Source organism: Hyperoodon ampullatus, assembly GCF_949752795.1.
Source record: "Hyperoodon ampullatus genome assembly, chromosome: 11".
Classification (NCBI taxonomy): domain Eukaryota; kingdom Metazoa; phylum Chordata; class Mammalia; order Artiodactyla; family Ziphiidae; genus Hyperoodon; species Hyperoodon ampullatus.
In genome coordinates this window covers 65,187,712-65,207,226 of record NC_136924.1, presented here as the reverse complement: position 1 = coordinate 65,207,226, position 19,515 = coordinate 65,187,712, and the positions used below count along the sequence as shown (strand labels likewise).

The 19,515-nt window shown below is 35.8% G+C and overlaps 1 protein-coding gene across 3 annotated transcripts in view; it reads right to left on the bottom strand.

The window, feature by feature from the left end:
• USP15 (ubiquitin specific peptidase 15) overlaps positions 1-17,844 on the bottom strand; it is a gene marked incomplete at both ends in the record, with an annotated part of 136,943 nt that extends 119,099 nt beyond the window's left edge. For all 3 annotated transcript variants that reach the window (XM_079714303.1, XM_079714304.1, XM_079714305.1), the window contains one exon: positions 17,756-17,844. In XM_079714303.1, coding sequence (XP_079570429.1) covers positions 17,756-17,844 — 89 coding nt within the window. The remainder of the gene's footprint in view (positions 1-17,755) is intronic.
• Positions 17,845-19,515: the final 1,671 nt, after the last annotated feature.

Sequence of the window (19,515 nt, the reverse complement as noted above, 5' to 3'; positions counted from 1 at the left end):
AGGAGTGTCTATTACTGAAATAATGTGTAGTTATAGATGCACCCTTGAAATTAGATGAAGTGGACAAATAAATGAAAAAAAATTATTTCAAGACATTTACACGGATTTGTTGTACTGTAAAAACTCTAATCGTAATCTATTAAGAATCTGCCCAAAACACAAGATTGCTTAATTTTAACTCATAAAAGACTAGAACAAAATCAATAATAGCTCACCAAGATTACAAATAAGTGAACAAGGACTTGAATTTATTTTACATTCTCAACAGCACTCTTAATCCTTGATATGCTATTAGGGTCCAGATGCACACAACTTTAGCTTCTGAGTTTCTTTTTTGAATAGTTATAACTATTTGTAAAGATTAATACTTCATGGCTTTTATTCTTGAAATATCAATCTTTACAAATAGTTGTAACTGATTTTAACATGAAGTCTAAAATGCTTAACATTGCCTAATAGGTCTTGCATGATCTGATCTGCTCCTACTTACCTCTCTAGTTTTAACTGGTACCATTTTTCTTTGTGCTGAGATCTAGTTCCTGGACACACTTTTTTCTGCCTCATGGCTCCTTCTGCCTCAAATATTCTCCTACTGCTCTCAACACCTAGTTAACTCTTATCATCTTTCAGATAGTTTAACCATCACTTTCTCAGGGAATCCTTCCAAAAGCTTCTCATTTCCTCTTAGTTTGGAAAAGGAAAAACAAGATGGCAATCTCAGTCTACTAGATCTCAAGACTCTTTATTAACTAACAGGGATTACTTTTAATAATAACAAAATAACTAACATTTGAGCTTTACTCTTGGGCCAGGCACATACTTCTAAGCACTTTAATATACTGGCTCATTTACTCCTTTAACTACCCAATGAGGAAGGCACTATTATAATTTCATAGGCACACAGAAATTAACTTGCCCAAAGTTACAAAGTTAGTGCCAGACCTGTGATTAAGAAAATATGTTATTAGCATAGGGAGAAGCGGAAAGACCAATGAAAATAGCACAAAGAAACAAGAACCAGGCTCAAATATATGTGGAACTATGCTGCATGCTAAAATCATTACAAACCTGTGTCGAAAGATCTGGCTACATATACGGGAAAAATTAATTAAGAGCTCTATACCTCACATATGTAGTCAGTTCTATTCGAAAAAGTTTCTTACGAAAGCCTGAATGTGTTCAACATGATTGATATATAAGGGAGCAGTAACACAAATGCAGTGCATGCTTAAGCACTACTTCACCCATAAGCAGTGCAAGGACTAGGGTGAGGCAAGTGAGATGCCTAGGGATCCTAACAGGGAGTGCTTCCTTAGATTTTACACCCTAGGTGCCTTGCTTGTCTCACCCTCATCCTAACTGAAACAAACACCAGATACATGTGGAAAATTTCCCAGCTACACTGAGCTGCACAGGTATGCACAAAACATACATTTTAAACATCTACCTACATTCACCATGTGTGTTATGAACCACACTCTCCACATCTGGTGTTACAACTTCTTGGCAGATTTCGGATAACCCTCCTTCTACCATTTCACAATCCCACTTCAAGCAAATCTCATCTTTTTCAAAATAAAAATACCGTATTTATTGCAGTATTAATGTATTTCTTAACCATTTAAAATGTGTAAAACCATGCTACCATTTTATTAAGTATCTTTTTTTTTTTTTTTTTTAAAATGGGTCCCTGAAAAATTTTTTAAAGCTCTGTGCCCCAGGGCTTCCCTGGTGGCACAGTGGTTGAGAATCCGCCTGCCAATGCAGGGGACACGGGTTCGAGCCCTGGGCTGGGAGGATCCCACATGCCGCAGAGCAACTAGGCCCGTGAGCCACAACTACTGAGCCTGCGCGTCTGGAGCCTGTGCTCCGCAACAAGAGAGGCCGCGATAGTGAGAGGTCTGCGCACCGCGATGAAGAGTGGCCCCCGCTTGCCACAACTAGAGAAAACCTTCGCACAGAAACGAAGACCCAATACAGCAAAAATTAATTAATTAATTAATAAACTCCTACCCCCAACATCTTAAAAAAAAAAAAAAAAAAAAAAAAAAGCTCTGTGCCCCAATCCTATTTTTCCCGTATGCCCTGTGGTTTTTATTGCATGATTTTGCATATAGCACAGAGATTTTTAGGTACACATGCTGCATTACAGCAGAAAATTACAAAAATAAATTGTAGTTGGATTAAAAACATAAATGTGAAAGCTAAAATATAATTTTTTAAAAGATATAGGAGAAAATCCTTGTTACTTCAGAATATAGGAAGAGTTAAGACAAAAAAACAAAAAATCTTAAAGGTAAAAGCTGATAAAATTGCAAGGTTAAAATGAAAAGCTTCTGTTCAACAAACGCACCAAGTAAAGAAAGATATAGATTGGGTAAGATACTTATACTGCCTATAACCAACAAAGGATTAGAACATGAAAAACTCCTTTAATTTTTTAAAAAAAGAATGCAAAAAAAAGGGCAATTCACAGAACATCAGAATGGCCTCTACACATATGAGAAGATGTTCAATCTAATTAGCAATGTGAAAAATACAAATTAACACCATATCACATCATTCTCATGAAATTGTTGAACACACAAGCACATGCACATGTGTCAATAATATTAAGTGTGGAGAAGATGTGTAGTAACTGCAACTCATAAACTACCAACTGGGGTATAAACTAGAATCCTCATTTTGGAGAATAATTTGGCAATATTTATTAAAGATGAAGATGTGCATACCATAGAATCATGTATTGCCATTGCTAAGTTTTACCCTACAGAAACTCTTGCACATATTTACAAGAATACAACTGAAGAATACATAACGCAGCATAATTTGCAAATGGAAAATTGCAAAAAAAACCCAAAACCAATATTCATTATTCCTACCAAGAAATACTACCCAAAAACTAAAATGAAAAATACTACATGAACTAACATGGATAAATCTCAAAACTGCGTTGAAGTAAAAAATACAAGCTGCAAAAGGCTACATGTAATATAACACAAACATATTAAGATAACATAGATATGCACACACAGTACAACTATATAAAAATTTTAAACATGCCACAAATAATATTACTCATAAATCCATGCATATATATTAAAAATATAAGTAAAGAGAATAATAAAAATCAATTTCTGGATGGTGGCTCCCTCTGGCAAGGGAAGGAAGGGGTTAGGATTAGGGAAACATGTACAGGGAGATTCAACTGTATCTGTAATGTTTTATTTTTTTAAACTAAGAAAGGTGTACACAGGCGTTTTGTTATATTTTTCTTTGTATTCTGTTTCCTGAAATATTTACTGTGACTAATACGTTTTCTATTTAATATAGAATAATAGTTTATATATATATCTTCATATACATACACAAAATGGAGTCAAATGTACAGACTGAATAATGTTGCAGTCAAAAAAGCTGATAGATTCAGCAAATGAAAATTTCAAGCATAAAAATAGGATAAAAAATATGTACAGCAAAATGTATAAAATGCATAGCTTTAGTTTTATTTTTTAAAGAAATTTCTAATTTTCTATTACCTCACATTTATCTTTTACATTTTATATTACCTCTTCCAAATCCAACAGATGAATTTGCATTAGATTTGAACAAAAAACTTACATAAGCTTTGAAGAATTTTCTTTAGAAAAACATGATTTATTTGATTATTTCCAAATTGATCAAATTATGATTCTGATATATAGTAATGTATTCATTTTCAAGAAATATTTCCTTTTGGTAACTAACGCCTAGTAAGTAAGCCAGAAAAGTAAAAATGACTGGCTGACATCTCATAAGAAAAGAAAAGCACAAAGTACAGAAAGTATAGATTACTACCCTTGATATCTGGGAAGATAATATAAGCAAATCAATCAAAAAATCCTGAAACTGACAGAAATACTGATTTTGAGCTGATCAAGCTTTAGTATCAAATATTACATTAAACTATAGACTTGCAACCATCTAAAATTCAAGTAAATACTAATGTGCAAACATCTTGATAGCCCAAAGTACAGAGTAGTTATTAATCGCTTTATGATAAACAGACTAAGTTTCTTACACAAAGGAGTCTATACCTTATAGATGAAACTAAAGGTGAAATACTTCTGAATAATATTGAGCCATCTGACTGTTTCCATATAAAAAGCTATGAAACAAATGTACCAAAATATGCTCAAGATCATTTTACTTTTGACTGAGGCCTCTGGCTGTGGCTTAATCACTGTCATTCCCCTCTGTTTCAGTGGATTACAAGGGATTTTATGACGATGCCTCATACTAGGTCGCGACCGATGATTCTCAAACACTAGTACATCAATATGAAAATATTTTGATCATGTTATTATCTGAGTTCAAAAATCACTAAAGAAAATTTCATGGAGATTAAAGATCTATGGTCTTCAATCAATATCTCAAGTCCTTTAAAGATGACCCACAATCCTCCAGCATGTCTCCATTTAGCCTTCTCTATTTCCAATAATGTGCCAGTCTCATTAAGTCTCTAGCCCATTAGGCTGAATAGGCAGCCTTGCTGCTTACTTTTCAAGGAAGTAAAAGCCCCAACTTTCTTACTCTTTTGTTCCACACCTTTATCATACCTGATTCCCTAATATATCGTGGAGGATATAACCCTCCTTAAATCCAAGGCTAATAATTTTTGTTCCTAGTCTTTGGATCTAATTTCCTTCTGCTTCCTTGGAGACTTACGTCATTAACAGCCACTAATCCCCTTGTTTCTCCCTGTAACTTTTCTTTTTTTAACTTAGCATATAAGAGGGGCCAACTCTTTTCCCCATTCCCCCGACATTACCTCCCAACTCACATATTCATTTCCTCTTCTATCTACCCCCATTTTTCTGACTTGTCCCTGCAGCCAAGCTCTCCTCAACCCTCACTTGCGCTTCAACCTAGCACAACAGATCTTCCTACCTCAATGGGCTCTCAAAAAGGTTCTCACTAAGTTACCAACGGCCACCCTAACAAATCCAAAGGATCCATAATTTTATTACCATATCAATGCTTTTAAAAATAATCTGTGATTCTACCTTTCTGGATAGGAGGAATACATATATATATAATATTATATTATATATTATATCTAATAATAATATAATTAATATTGTATTAATATAACAGTAAATATATATTACATACAATTATATATATGTAATTTAACAATATTCTCTTCCTCTGCTTAAATGTTAGTATTCCACAGAGCTGCTCTCAAATTTCTTCTTCTCTCACTGTTAATACTCTCAGTGATATTGTAACTCATGCCAATGATTCCAAAATTTGCATCCCGAGGCCAGTCCTCAAGTTCTTTTTTACTCATGAACAAAATAAGAATTTTCAAAGTGGGGGCACCTTTTGGTAAATGTTAGATCTTTGCCTATCAGGAACTTAGCAGAAAAGCACACCCAACAGCAATTTGTTTTCATGATTATTTTTGCTTATAAATTTTCTTACCTCCTGAAATGAGACTTAAGTAGATGTGAATTCTAAATTTACTGTAGAAAAAGTACTAGACCAAAGTTCTCTTTCTGACATTACTTGCTGTGAGGTCCTAGAGAAGTTACTCAATGCTAAACCTTTAGATTGCTCATCTTAGAAATGGAAATACATTCATTCAAAAAATATTTATTGGAGGTCTACTACATATATGCTATTCCGTATGCATTAGTTGTTAGCAAAATAGCCAAGAGCCCTATGTTCATGGAATTCAGAGTCTAGTGGAGGAAAGAGACAGTAAATAATTAATATGTAGTAAAATACTGTAGTAAGTGCTGTGACGCATAGGGAGCTATGAAAGCATAATAAAGGGGTCCCTATTTAGAATAAAGGAAAGCCTTTTTGAAAAAATAATATTTTAGCATATGGACAGGAGTTATTTCACGAAGAATAAGATAAAAAGCTATCTAGACGGAAGGAACAGCACGTGCTAGGGCCAGAACAACTTCGGGAGTTAGGTATGCTGGAGGAACTGACTAAATGCAGTTGGAGTTTATGACAAAGGGAGAAGAGATGCTAGATAAGGTAGGCTGGGGCCAGACTACATAGAGCCTTTAAGGTAATTAAAGATTTTATCCTAAATGCAATGAAAGCCAATGAAAAATATTTAGAAGAGATATGGCCTGATTTACATTTCATGATGACCACTGGCAGTATCTCACAGGATTGTTGGGAGGTTCAAATACTCATGAAATGTTTAATAAATCAAAAACTTACATAAAGTTATGGGTACTTCAATTGTATGGTGCTAAATATTCTAATGGCATCAAGAAAGACAATTTGTACTGTGGTCTGGACAGAATAATCTTCAATGGCTCCAGAAAAGTGGGGTCAATTTTAGGACCCCAAATAAATCTGAGTCAATTTTAAGACAGTCCTCAAATGCAGAAAAGCTACTGTAAGAACTAAAAAAGCCAGGTTGTTGTTTGGTTGTTTTGGGGGGGATGGTAGTGGGGAAAGATAGGAGAGTCTCAAAAGTTGTTTAGTGTTTTTATACACACTAGAAGCAAATTTAAGAAAGATATAAAGGGACCAATAAATGACTTAGAAATAGTCCTAAATACAAAGACATTTAAAAGCAGTACAGGGAAATGGGGAAATCCCAAAAGCTGGATTTAGAAAACCACAGAGCCAGTGAATGTATAGTTGTGTGTGTGTGTGTTTTTTTTTTTTGATTAGTACATGTTTATGCTGACAACTTTCAGATAAGCAGTTCCTTCTTAATTGCCTACTACTGACATAAATATGACGTCTATTTTTTCAAAAAAAATCCTACCTTTTTCTCCTCAAAGTAGACATAATACTGTCACTCTTTTACAACTAAGATGATATATAAAAATTTCAGCCTAATCCAATGTAGCACACTTAATCTGAGAACATGTGTAACTATTGTGCATAGAATTAACAGCATAAACAATTTTGGATATTAATTCACTCTTATGACTAATCCTCTCATTTAATAAAATACTGTTTAAATTACATGAGTTGCAATAGCATAAACCATTTTTAATAGTAAAAGAGATATTAATAGTATCTAGTATTTTATTTGTTTTTTTGATGTGGACCTTTTTTTTTTTTTTTTTCCCTGTAGGCGGGCCTCTCACTGTTGTGGCCTCTCCGTTGCGGAGCACAGGCTCCGGACGCGCAGGCTCAGCGGCCATGGCTCACGGGCCTAGCCGCTCCGCGGCATGTGGGATCTTCCCGGACCAGGGCACGAACCCGCGTCCCCTGCTTCGGCAGGCGGACTCTCAACCACTGCGCCACCAGGAAAGCCCAGATGTGGACCATTTTTAAAGGCGCTATTGAATTTGTTACTACATTGCTTCTGTTTTACGTTTTGGTTTTCTGGCCACAAGGCATGTGGGATCTTAGCTCCCTGACCAGGAACAAACCCGCATCCCCTGTATTGGAAGGCAAAGTCTTAACCACTGGACCGGCAGGGAAGTCCCGTATGTAGTATTTTAAATCGTTATAAACTAGATATTTCACTGAATTTTTTTTTTTTTTTTTTTTTTTTTTTTTTGCGGTACGCGGGCCTCTCACTGTTGTGGTCTCTCCCGTTGCGGAGCACAGGCTCTGGATGCGCAGGCTCAGCGGCCATGGCTCACGGGCCCAGCCGCTCCGCGGCATATGGGATCCTCCCAGACCGGGGCACGAACCCGTATCCCCTGCATCGGCAGGCGGACTCTCAATGAATTTTTTTTAAGTACCACAAACTAAAACTCATCAGTAAAACATAACCAAAGAAAGCTATGAAGTTCTTTCAAATAAACCATCAAATAAACCAAATAATCATCCCTTTATATCTTAATTTTTAGATGTGAAGCGTTTCCAACCTATTTTCTGTTCTGCACATTAAATTCATCAGTTGGCAAGAACTAATTTTTATGACCTCTTTTTACATCTAAACTAAGAGACAAATAAAGAACTCAGGAAGGAGGCCAAGTAAGATTGTGAAAGTGAAAAGAAAACCCACAGAATCAGAGAAAATTCTGCAAATCGTCTATCTGATAAGGAATTTGTACCCAGAATAAAGAACTCTTAAAACTCAATAATAAAGAGCCAAATAACCAAACTGGAAAATAGGCAAAGGATCTAGACAGACATTTTGCCAAAGATATACAAAGGGTCAATAAGCATATATGAAAAGATGTGCAACATCATTAGCCACTATGAAAACTGAAATCAAAACCCCAATGAGATACCACTTCACATCTACCAAGATGGCTATAATCAAAAAGACAGGCAACAACAAGCACTTCAAGGATGTGGAGAAACTGGAGCCCTCATACACTGCTGGTGGAAATGGAAAATGGTGCAACTGGTTTGGAAAAGAGTCTATCAGTTCTTAAAAAGCAAACACAGAGACTTGGCAATTCCATTCCTAGGTATACACCCAAAAGAAATGAAAACTTGTGTCTAGACAAAAACTTGCACACAAATGTTCATAGCAGGATTATTTGTAACAGTCAAAAGTTGTGAACAACCCAAATGTCCATCAACCGATGAAGGAATAATTCAATGTGGTATATCTATACAATGGAACATTTTTTGGAAATAAAAATAAATGAAGTACTGATACACACAACAAAATGGATGAACCTAAAAAACATGTTAAGTGAATGAAGCCAGGCACAAAAATCACACATATTATATGATTCTATTTACACGAAATATCCAGAAGGCAAAATTATAGAACAGGAAAGTAGATTTGTAGCTGCCAAAAACAGGGAGATTTGGGTAGAAAAGGGGCAGGGGAGACTGCTAATAGGTATGAGGTTTCTTTTAGGGATGATAAAAATATTCCAAAATTGATTGTGATGATGGTTGCACAACTTTGTGGACATACCCAAATCCAGTGAATTGTACACATCAAGTGGGCAAATTGTATGATATGTGAATTATATCACTATAAAGCTCTTGTGTTAAAAAAAAAAAAAAAGAAGAGAGTGAAAGGGCCATAGATCTGGATGGAATTATTATGGATGATTTTACAGAGACTGGTTTTGAAGAAAGTGAAAGTCAGGGCTTAGTAAAATGTACTGGAAATAATATGAATGATGTGTAAAGTCCTATAAGGTAGGAACACGTAAAGACTTTGCAGGAAACGGGAACCACCATCTGTATCAAAGAGCTATATTAGTTAGAAATGAGACTGCTGTGACTAGAATGCTAAACCAGAAAGACCTAGAAAACTCTAGAGGTTCCTCACATGGATAACTAGATGAATATGGTGTTCTACTAATATGACAAAGCTGTCACTTTTTGATTCTAATACTTTCAAGTATTCATCCCTCAAAAAACTGCTTCCATAAATGGCTATGGCTTATCACTCATAGGCAGGCAGTACAGTTTAAAATGCAGGTGTTAGAGTTGACTGTCTAAGTCAGAATCTCTGCTCTACCACTGACTGAGTATATTACCATGTGCACTTAACTCTGTACCTCAGTTTCTGAATCTGTAAAATGAGAACACTATCACTTATTTTATACATGCAAAGAGCTCTTAACCTTATAAAAGAGTGGTAATATTTGTAATCATAGCCACAATTACATGGTACATATAAATACTTAGCTACATCTCTCCTGAGAATCAAAAGTTTCTTCTGCTTGATATCCAAAGTTATGAAAATACATTTTCCATCTATATCAAAGATAAATTTCTTGATTAAACTGTTAAACTTTGTCAAGCTGTTATATTGCTAAATAATATAAAGCAACCTAAATTATCAGGTCTCTTTAACCATGATCATTTAACCCTTACCATTCTTTTTTTCTTTCCTCCAGTTTTATTGAGATATAATTGACATACAGCACTATATGAGTTTAAGGTGTACAGCATAATGATTTCACTTATATGCACTATGAAATAATTACCACAATAAGTTTAGTGAACATCCATTATCTCATATAACACAAAATTAAATAGAAAAAAACTTTTTTCCTTATGATGAGAACTCTAAGGATTTACTCTAACAACTTTCATATATAACATACAGCACTGTTAATTATATTACAATGGAATACTACTCAGCCTTAAAGAATGAAATTTTGCCATTTGCAACAACATGAATGGACATAGAGGGTATTATGCTAAATGAAGTAGCTCAGACAGGACAAATACGTATGATTTCACATATATGTGGAATCTAAAAAATGAACAAACATAACAAAACAGAAAAGAGTCATAGATACAGAGAACAAACAGGTGGTTGCTAGAGGAAAGGAAGGTGGGAGGAGGAGAGAAATAGGTGAATGAGATTAAGAGGTACAAACTTCAAGCTGTAAAATAAATGAGTCACCGGTATGAAATGTACAGTGCCGGAAATACAGTCAATAATTATGTAGTATCTTTGCATGGTGATAGATCATAACTAGACTTATTTTGGTGATCATTTTGAAATGTATAGAAATATCAAATCGCTATGTTCTGCAACAGGAAGTAACATAGTGATACAGGACAATTATACTACAAAAACAACCAACCAAACTCATATAAAAAGAGTGTGGTTACCAGAGGCAGGAGTGGGGGGAAGAGGAATTGGATGAAGGCAGTCAAAAGGTACAAACTTAACAGTTAGAAAATAAATTCATACTAGAGATGTAATGTACAACATGATAAATATAATTATCACCCTATCATTCTTAATGTTTTTGTTTTTTTACTACAGGAACTTGATGCTCTTTTTAATTTTGTCTCTAATGCTCCCAGGTTTTAACTGGCTCTCTGTACTAAGTGAAGTCAGTCAGACAAAGAAAGGCAAATATCAGATGATATCACTTACATGTGGAATCTAAAAACATGGATACAAATGAACCTATTTACAAAACAGAAACACACTCACAGACATAGAAAACAAACTTATGGTTACCAAAGGGGAAAGTGTGAGTGTGTGTGTGTGTTTTTGGGGGTGGGGTGGGGGGGTAAATTAGGAGAGTTTGTGATTAAAATATACAAAACACTATATATAAAACAGATAACCAACAAGGACCTACTGTATAGCACAGGGAACCATATTCAATATCTTGTAATATCTATAATGGAAAAGAATCTAAAAAAGAATGGATATATGTATAGGTATAACTGAATCACTTTGCTGTACACCTGAAACTAACACAACATTGTAAATCAACTATATTTCAATTAAAAAAATAACAAAAACTGCCTCTCTGAAACTCAGAATAGCCTGGTCTCAGAGCCACATTGGACTTAACTTGTGAGAGCCTTTAACTTCTTTCACAGAGGAAGTCTTTTCTATGGCTACTTCTGCTAAACCATTTTCTTGAATCACGATTTTCCTGAACCACAAGGAATTATCACACTAATACGTGGGTCTTCTCAAAACTAAAAGGAGAGTGGAAGGGACAGTATTCTTAATTATCCTCCTCATGAAGAGGAAAAAGTAGTCATTACCCTCCTTTTCTTTTTGGAGAGCTATAAAGAAGCTATGCAGAATCTTACCGACAGAAGCAGTATTCTAGGCATAACCAAATATAGGTTAATCCTACAGAGGTTTTCTGCCTTATATTAGAATCTGAGCTTCTTCTTTTTGAGGAGCTATTCTTGATTGTTCCCTCAGATACATCATTTTAATCTGTATCCAAAACTGAGGTCACTTACTATCAATCAGTCTTATTCTAGGTTTCTTTAGTAGTGGTTTCTGTGTAAACTGGATGATAAAGTTGAAAGGAAATACATTCCCTTTGTTTAAAGAATAGATGGTGAAAGAATCTAGAAAAATGACTTCAAAGGAATAAATATAAGATACAGAGTGTGAATTACAGTAGTAACTAAGGAAATGAAAATAAGAAGCACAAACCGGGCTGACATTATGCAGGGAAGGAAAAACTAGTAATCGCTGAAAAATTCTATATGGAGACTAAGAAGAAATAGTTTACTGCCTTATGAAATACTGTTTGAATTACATGTAAGTAGTGACAGCACAAAACATTTTTAATACTAAGGAGATACTGGTAGGATTTAGTATTCTAAATCATTATAAGCCAGGTATTTAAAAAACCATCTCTGAAATCATCACACACCCGTAAAATGAGGTAAATAAGAGTATTTGCTCTTATTATATGCTGCACATGTATAAAGCATTTAGAATAGTGGCTGGAACAGAGTAAGCATTCAATAAAGGTTCACTAGTGGTGGTATTATCACCTGTGAACCACATGCAAACCAACTGATTCCTCTGAGCTCAGACTTCCCATCTACAAGAAAGGAATATAAATACATACTTTGATCCTTATTTTGAGAATCCAACCAGATAATGCATGCAAACACCTCCACCAGTAGTTCTCAACCTTCCCTTTATCTCCCTGCCAATGTATCTGATGGTGTTTCAATTCACTTTTATAATAATTACGGTTTTTTTGTAAAGTGATTCTCAAAGTGAGGAAAAGAAAAATCACTCTAAACTCATGTAATAAAACCAATATATCTAATGACTAACATGGCAAAATTGATTTTATTAGCAGTCATGTTACATGGACTGTCAGTTTTCAGGAAGATGTTAAAGAGGTATCAATATGGTTATGTACCTTCCACTGTCTTAATTCAAATGTGCTTTGACTTTGAAAATTCACAAAAAGTTGGTAAACATAGAACATAAAATACCAAACTTTCACATTTGCATTTTCTGTGTTGGGTTATTCCTATGGATTTTTAGTTGAAAAAAAGTCTTATGTATTTGTGGTTTATTGTAAACCAAACACTTTAAAAAATATGGGCAAAGTACTAAAACAAAATATCCTACAAGTTCTTCCTATCTGCTTGATATGCTGTTTCTGTAAAACTATATGAAAAGGGGCCATATGGCCTCTAACAATCACTTATGATTACTGATAAACAATTAAAACCCTAAATCTAAATAATACACAATCCCAGTTTCTTTTGTTTAAATGTACTTTTGGATCAAAATAATATTTATTCTACATATTCAGTAAATAACCTATTAATCTTTAAACAGATTTTAATTTCCAAAAGCAAGATGTTAAGATTTTCTACCATATCTAAACTGAACAGTCACAAGAAACAAGTGTGGGATAAAATGGAAGAATTCTGCTGCTAAATATAAAATAGACTCCATTTAAAGAGAAAAGAATGTCCATTTTTTAAAAAAGTGGAACACTTTAAAATGCATCTTTAAAATAAAAGGCAGCGTAGAACAGTATTTTTAAAGCCTGAATTAAAGCCCCAGACTACTTGGGTTCAAATCTCAGATATATCAATGTGTGAACACCTCTTTGAGCCTATCCGGGTGAATTCCTATTCTGGCAAATGTGAATTAGAGCACATTCACATTCTAGTACCCTAGAATTGTGGTGATGAGTAAATAAGTTAACATATGTAAGTACTTCAACAACACCTAGCACAGTGTTTTCAAATGTAATATGATCGGTCATAGCCTGACAATTTCTTATTATACTTTCATGCAAGCAAGATTAATAACTGTCACAAAACTATTTTCTAAAAAGAACATCTAGTTAATACCTTGTATGTGCTAATAAAAAAGTGGTATGATTTAGGAAAAAATAAAGCCTGAATGTCACTAAGTAGATAAATGAAATCACTGACTAAAGCTCTGGATCTTCTTGGCTAAATAGGGTACATTAACCTTGGCTTCACTAACAACTTACAAGTGATTTTAAAACTTATGAAAACAATTAAATTAGGAAAAATTGCTTTTCTCAATTTTAAGCAACTAAAATGTGAAAAATACACTTTAATGTCCCTATTTCTGTCCTTATTTTCATCAATTTACTAACACTAAAAAACAGTTTTGCTTTCTGGTTTCATTTCCTGCAAATGATGTAATATATACCCTATTTTCAGTGGTAAACACTTTGTTACAACTAAAGTTAACAGTAACCGTAATGTAAAAACTTCTCAACAAGTACACACTAAACAATTTGGAGTTCATATTGATTAATAGTGTCCATTTACATTATTAACTGATTTTTTGACTTAAGATTATTTTCTGTTAGTGTAACTCTAAGTCGCAAAAACATAAGGGACCATATAAAATAAAGCCTCAAAGACTTCTAAGTAAAAGAGTAGGAATGGAAGGAAAGCTCTGAAATTGAAATTAGTGTCTCTCCTATCTAAAAACCTGACTGATGTGATTCCTCGGCACTTTACTGAGACAAAAACATCATACATATTTTAAATGACTCTAAATGCAAATTAAAGCTACTCTCCAAATTTACCTTAAACCTACTTGAGTTATTTTATTAGGGTTTATATAAAAATGACATGCAAAATTTAATTTATAAAGTTAGCTTTGAACATACTTGAACATAAAAATTAGTGAAAATGACTGGTAGATGAATAACACTTAATAAAATGGGGAAATAAAGTAGTGATTTTGGTGATTTGTAGTCATCTGTTTATTTACTCATAATAAATCTATTTTAAAAGAAATCTCCAAAGAGAGTATTCCATAACCCACAACATGCCTTTGCACATTTGTACATTTATTCTTTTAACTATCATCCCCTTCAATAGGTTCCTCCATCCCTAATATACTTACATGCAATGAACTTTAAACAAATTTTCCTTTTATCTTATCAGGAGAAACTACCATGTATCTGAAAATTAAGTTATCTTTCATTCATCCTAAGCTAAACAGTTCTAGTTCCTTTATTCTTCCTCTATAGTTTCTTTCTTTCTTTCTTTTTTTTTACATCTTTATTGGAGTATAATTGCTTTACAATGGTGTGTTAGTTTCTGCTTTATAACAAAGTGAATCAGTTATACATATACATATGTTCCCATATCTCTTCCCTCTTGCGTCTCCCTGCCTCCCACCCTCCCTATCCCACTCCTCTATAGTTTCTAAATTCTAACAGTCTTGTTCCTGGTTTTCTGAATCTCTCCTTGGAGCTGAACACAGATCAAGAAACAGCATACAAGACCACTGCTTTACTCCATCTAATGCAGATCTGTGTTACTTTTATACCCAACCTTTTTAAAAGGTACGACTCTCTTGCATCAATTTTGACATTACTGTCACTATGAAGTCTAATACCAAACATATCATAAGGTTTGTTTCTCCTCATCTCAGACATGTGTAACTTATTTTCATTTCTAGAAGGTTAGCTTCCAGATAAAAATCATTCACCATTTACAAATAAACAGAAATTCATGTAGAAGCAAATTTTTATCCTTGCCCAGGTGTTAGCATTAATTACCAGAGTACTAAGAGGCAGTCCTTATCTGCAAAGTGCTCACAACCTAATTAAGAACTTTATTCATCTGCATGCATTTCATTATAACATCAAACATTAGTATTAAAATTTCAAGAATAAACTCATGGTAAACCTACCATTTTTTCTCAATAGTCCAATCAGTCTTTCCAAGATTGTTATATACATATACCAAGACAATGTTCCATTTGCATATGGCCCATTTCAGCTATAAAATAACAAACAGTATTTGCCCAAATACCCATAAATGACTAATCCAACGATTTTTAAGACCTTAAAAAGAGAAATAACTTTTTAACAAGTTTTAATGAGTTCCAAAAACATGAACCCAAGTTACAACTAAATCATTAAATATCTGTACTAATTCTGTACTCATGAATACATTAGCAAATTTGTACTTACGAAATTATTCTCCTTAAAACTCTGAATCAAACTTTTGTTAATTCCTTTTTTAACAGGTTTCACCTGCTAATTCCAACAAAACTGGCTCGCATATAAACCAAACTATATAGTTTCTGCAGTATCCCAGCACCATCTTTTTCCTGCATTTTTTTCTTTAAATAAGAGGGGAACTCAATTGTGAGGATAAAAATTTGCACATTCTGCTGTTACCTAAATATCTGGGCCTCAGTTTCCTTTTCTTTAAAATGGAAGCACTGAAATGACTCAAATTTATAGACTTCCTGTATTTACTCTTTTAAATAGATCTTTTAAAATCATTTACAGTAACTTTGTCAAAAAATAAAAATGCTAAACTTTAACGTTTAGTGCTCACAATACTCATATTGCTCCCATCATCCTGTAGATTCAACACCACCAATTATTACTCAGTATATCAAAACCACAACATTAAAGAGAATACCCATATAAATAATATCTATATATTAAATTGTAGATTTCTATTTTGTGGAAATCCACATTTATCTTTTTATGAGGTGGTAACAGGCAAGGTAAATTAAGAATTTTAAAGTGTTCTTTAACAAACAATAAGAAGCAAGGATTGACTTCATCTTTAACAATCCACAGGCCAAGGTAAACATAAATGTCCTAGGAAATGTCCAATTTCCCCACAGTAATAAACATCTTAGGAACACTGCCATATGAAGAATAATTATTAAATATTTTTTGCTATAATGCAACAAGTATATGTTTACATTCTCAGGGATTTTTATCATATAAACAGAGTATGCAGCCTAACAAAGTAGGAAAAAAGTACCAAGACTTAGATCAAAGTACTTAAATTCAAGTCCCAAGTCTACCATCTACTAGCTTACTTGAAAATGATTCTAATACCACAGCATTTTATCAGAAATGGCGGTGATAAAAAGGGAACTAAAATTTAATGTTCTCTCATAAATAATCTTTTAAAATATTTCACTGACTCAGGATAAAGCCCTATAATGAAATTATTCTGTCCATTTCATAGACGAAGGTACTGAGGTGCAATGATTTAAAGTAACTTTCCTCAAAGTCATACTGCAAACTAAGTGGTGAAAAGGTAACCTAATTTGGGTCTAAATCTTATGTTCCTTCCACTAAGCCATATCGAGTAAATGAAAAAACACTCTGTAAATTATATACCACTGTTATGGTGACGATGAGAAATGAAAATAACTTTTATTATAATAAAGAAGCTCATTATACTTCCTAATAAAACAGAGCACTTTATGTTACATATTCACATACTGAAGTTATTCTGAACACCACTTGATATTGGCCCACAAATATTAAAATCTCCAAGTACTTCCTTCAGTATTTTAAGTATATCCTTTCGTATTTTATAAGTCTGAACGTTAACAAGTGACTTAAGCCTCAAGTGGACTTATCTACTTTTTGCAGGCCTGCGTTATCCTTCAAACAGGAGGGAAGAGCTGCACTTCTAAGAGAAACGCTACCGGCGTCTATCAAGTCTCCAAGGCACAAGACCACGTGGTACCACTCAGAAGCCTAAGGTTCCGTACTCCCCTCCCTCCTTTTGACAAGGAACTAGGAACTAAGGTTCCTTTCTCTTAAGTGGCGCCCTGACACATGCCACCTGTGTAGTACGAACCGCAAACATCCTGCAGCCGGCCTCCCGGAAGAATACGAGAATCAGAATAGGGAACTTGGATGCCGACAATGCCGGGAAAAGAAATGACTAAAGAAGTAGAGGGTGAGATCCTGATCAGCTGCGGGACCAGAACCTGTCAAACATTAAGAGACTCACACCAACGAGTGTAACCTATCGTTCGGGAAGGCCTGGGGTGGGAGCGGCACTACCAGAGGAAGAAGGACGAAGAGAACTGCACGAGCCGCCGCCGCCGCCGCCGCTCCCCGCAAGCCTCTTAGCATGCTCCGACGAGCCACGAACCCTGGCCCTCATTTCGGGTCCGATCTATGCCCCAACCTTTCGGGAGCGGCCAAAATCCTGCTGCCCGAGGCGGCCGCCGCCGGACCTGCCCGCACCTGTCACCACCGAGACACCAGCCCGCAGTTCCCGCCCAGTTCTCCACCACCCTCGGGCAACCACAGCCACCTCAACCCCTTTCCCTCACCAGGTGTCCCCTTTCCGGAGCGGGGTTTTGAGTAGCGTCGCGATGTCAGACCGCTGGATGTCCAAATCCGCCGCTCCGCCTTCCGCCATCTTCTTCCACTAGCGGTAGCGGAGGCGGCAGCAACCGCCGCGGCACGCCCCAGAGCATTGTGGGAATGGCGTCCCGCGGCCCCGCCCAGTCGGCAGGTCGAAACCAAAAGAGACGAAAGGTTGGGGGGGTGCGCCTCCGGAGAAGCGTTGGGCCCGGGCGGAGTGAGTGCGCCGCGGTGGTCTGCTGCCCCCCATCGGCTCCCACCCGTCCAGCAGCTCGCCTCGGTCTTCTCCGGCCCGGGACCGCCTGGTTTTAACTCTCGTGTTTGGGGCCTCGGTCCTCTCGCGCTTGAGCGGTGCCACCACCCCGTCCATCCTTGACTTCTGCCTTCCCCTCCCTCTTTCCCACAGACGCCTGAAAATCCTTATTTGCGCATTCACTCACGCTTGAGGGTGGGACGGGGGGCGTGGGGACGGCTAAAATATGGCAGAAAATTTTTAACAGGTCCGTGACTCGAGTGTTTTCGTTGCGAGTCGCAGAACCTAAACTCGGTGAATATTGGGTCAAACAGAGAACAATCCGAAACCGAACGCTTAGCCGCAATGCTCTGCCTGGGTTCTTTCTTGCGCTTCTACTCCTGCTGTAGGTGGAGACCTTTTACAGGTTCTTTGTGACGCCTCCCCAGGCACACCCAGATAGCTAAGCTGCAGTGAAAAACATGTTCCATTTCCTCGGTGAACAGAGTGTAAAATATGTATCGAATAATGCCAGGTACTAAAGGGGAAAAAACGGGCGAGAAACCCATTCTCCTAGATGTTAGGAAGTAACATTTTCTTAGGCACACCTTCTCCTGGTGTGTGCAACCTGAAAGTAGATAATATCAGCTATTATTTGAAGCCAGTTGTGTTATAAGTGGGAAAATCGAGTTTCTCAAAAATCAAATGCCAACGTCACACAGTAAGTGGAGAGGCAATCCAGCTTCCAAAGCCCACTGGCTATCTATACACTATAGTACACTAATTACCACTCCGTATGAAAGCCTAAATTAAAATGTAAACTGAGCTGCACTAGAGTCATAAAACAACCCCCAAAAAACCTTTGTACAACTAGCGGCTAGCACAATGCTGCCTAACATATAAGAACCACCCAAATATGTGTTTCATAAATGAATTGTGGCAAAACTGCTTAAGTAATTCCAAGCATGAAGATGTCCGGAGATTTGACTTTAAGATAACACGTGATGTGAAAAGACTAAACTATGGATAAGAATTCCTGCATGATCTCTCTTGTTTACTCATTTTCAACCTCTACACTAACTCATTTGGTGAGAATGCAGTAACTGGGTGTAATATGCTACTAAGAATTGCTAAACCCTTCCAAGGGTAGTGTATACTGGCATCGTAATTTGTGTGTATCAGCATTATTACTGCTTATTTTCTTTGAAATAATACTATTTTGTATTATCGTATCATCCTTGATTTGAAATTCTGAAAACAGCTTCCAATTACTGATATTTCTTATACTATTTGACTCTTGACAAGTTAAAAATTAGAGTTTGTTTAACTATGAATGCCATCAAAGGGTTACGTTTCCCTCCTTTCCCACCCAACCTCTGAAAGAGAACTAAGTAGTTTTCCAGAGAAAGACAGCATGAAATGGGAAGAATAGTGGAGTCATATGAACATGAGTTCAAACCTCATCTCAACCACTAGCTGCAAAGTATTTAACTT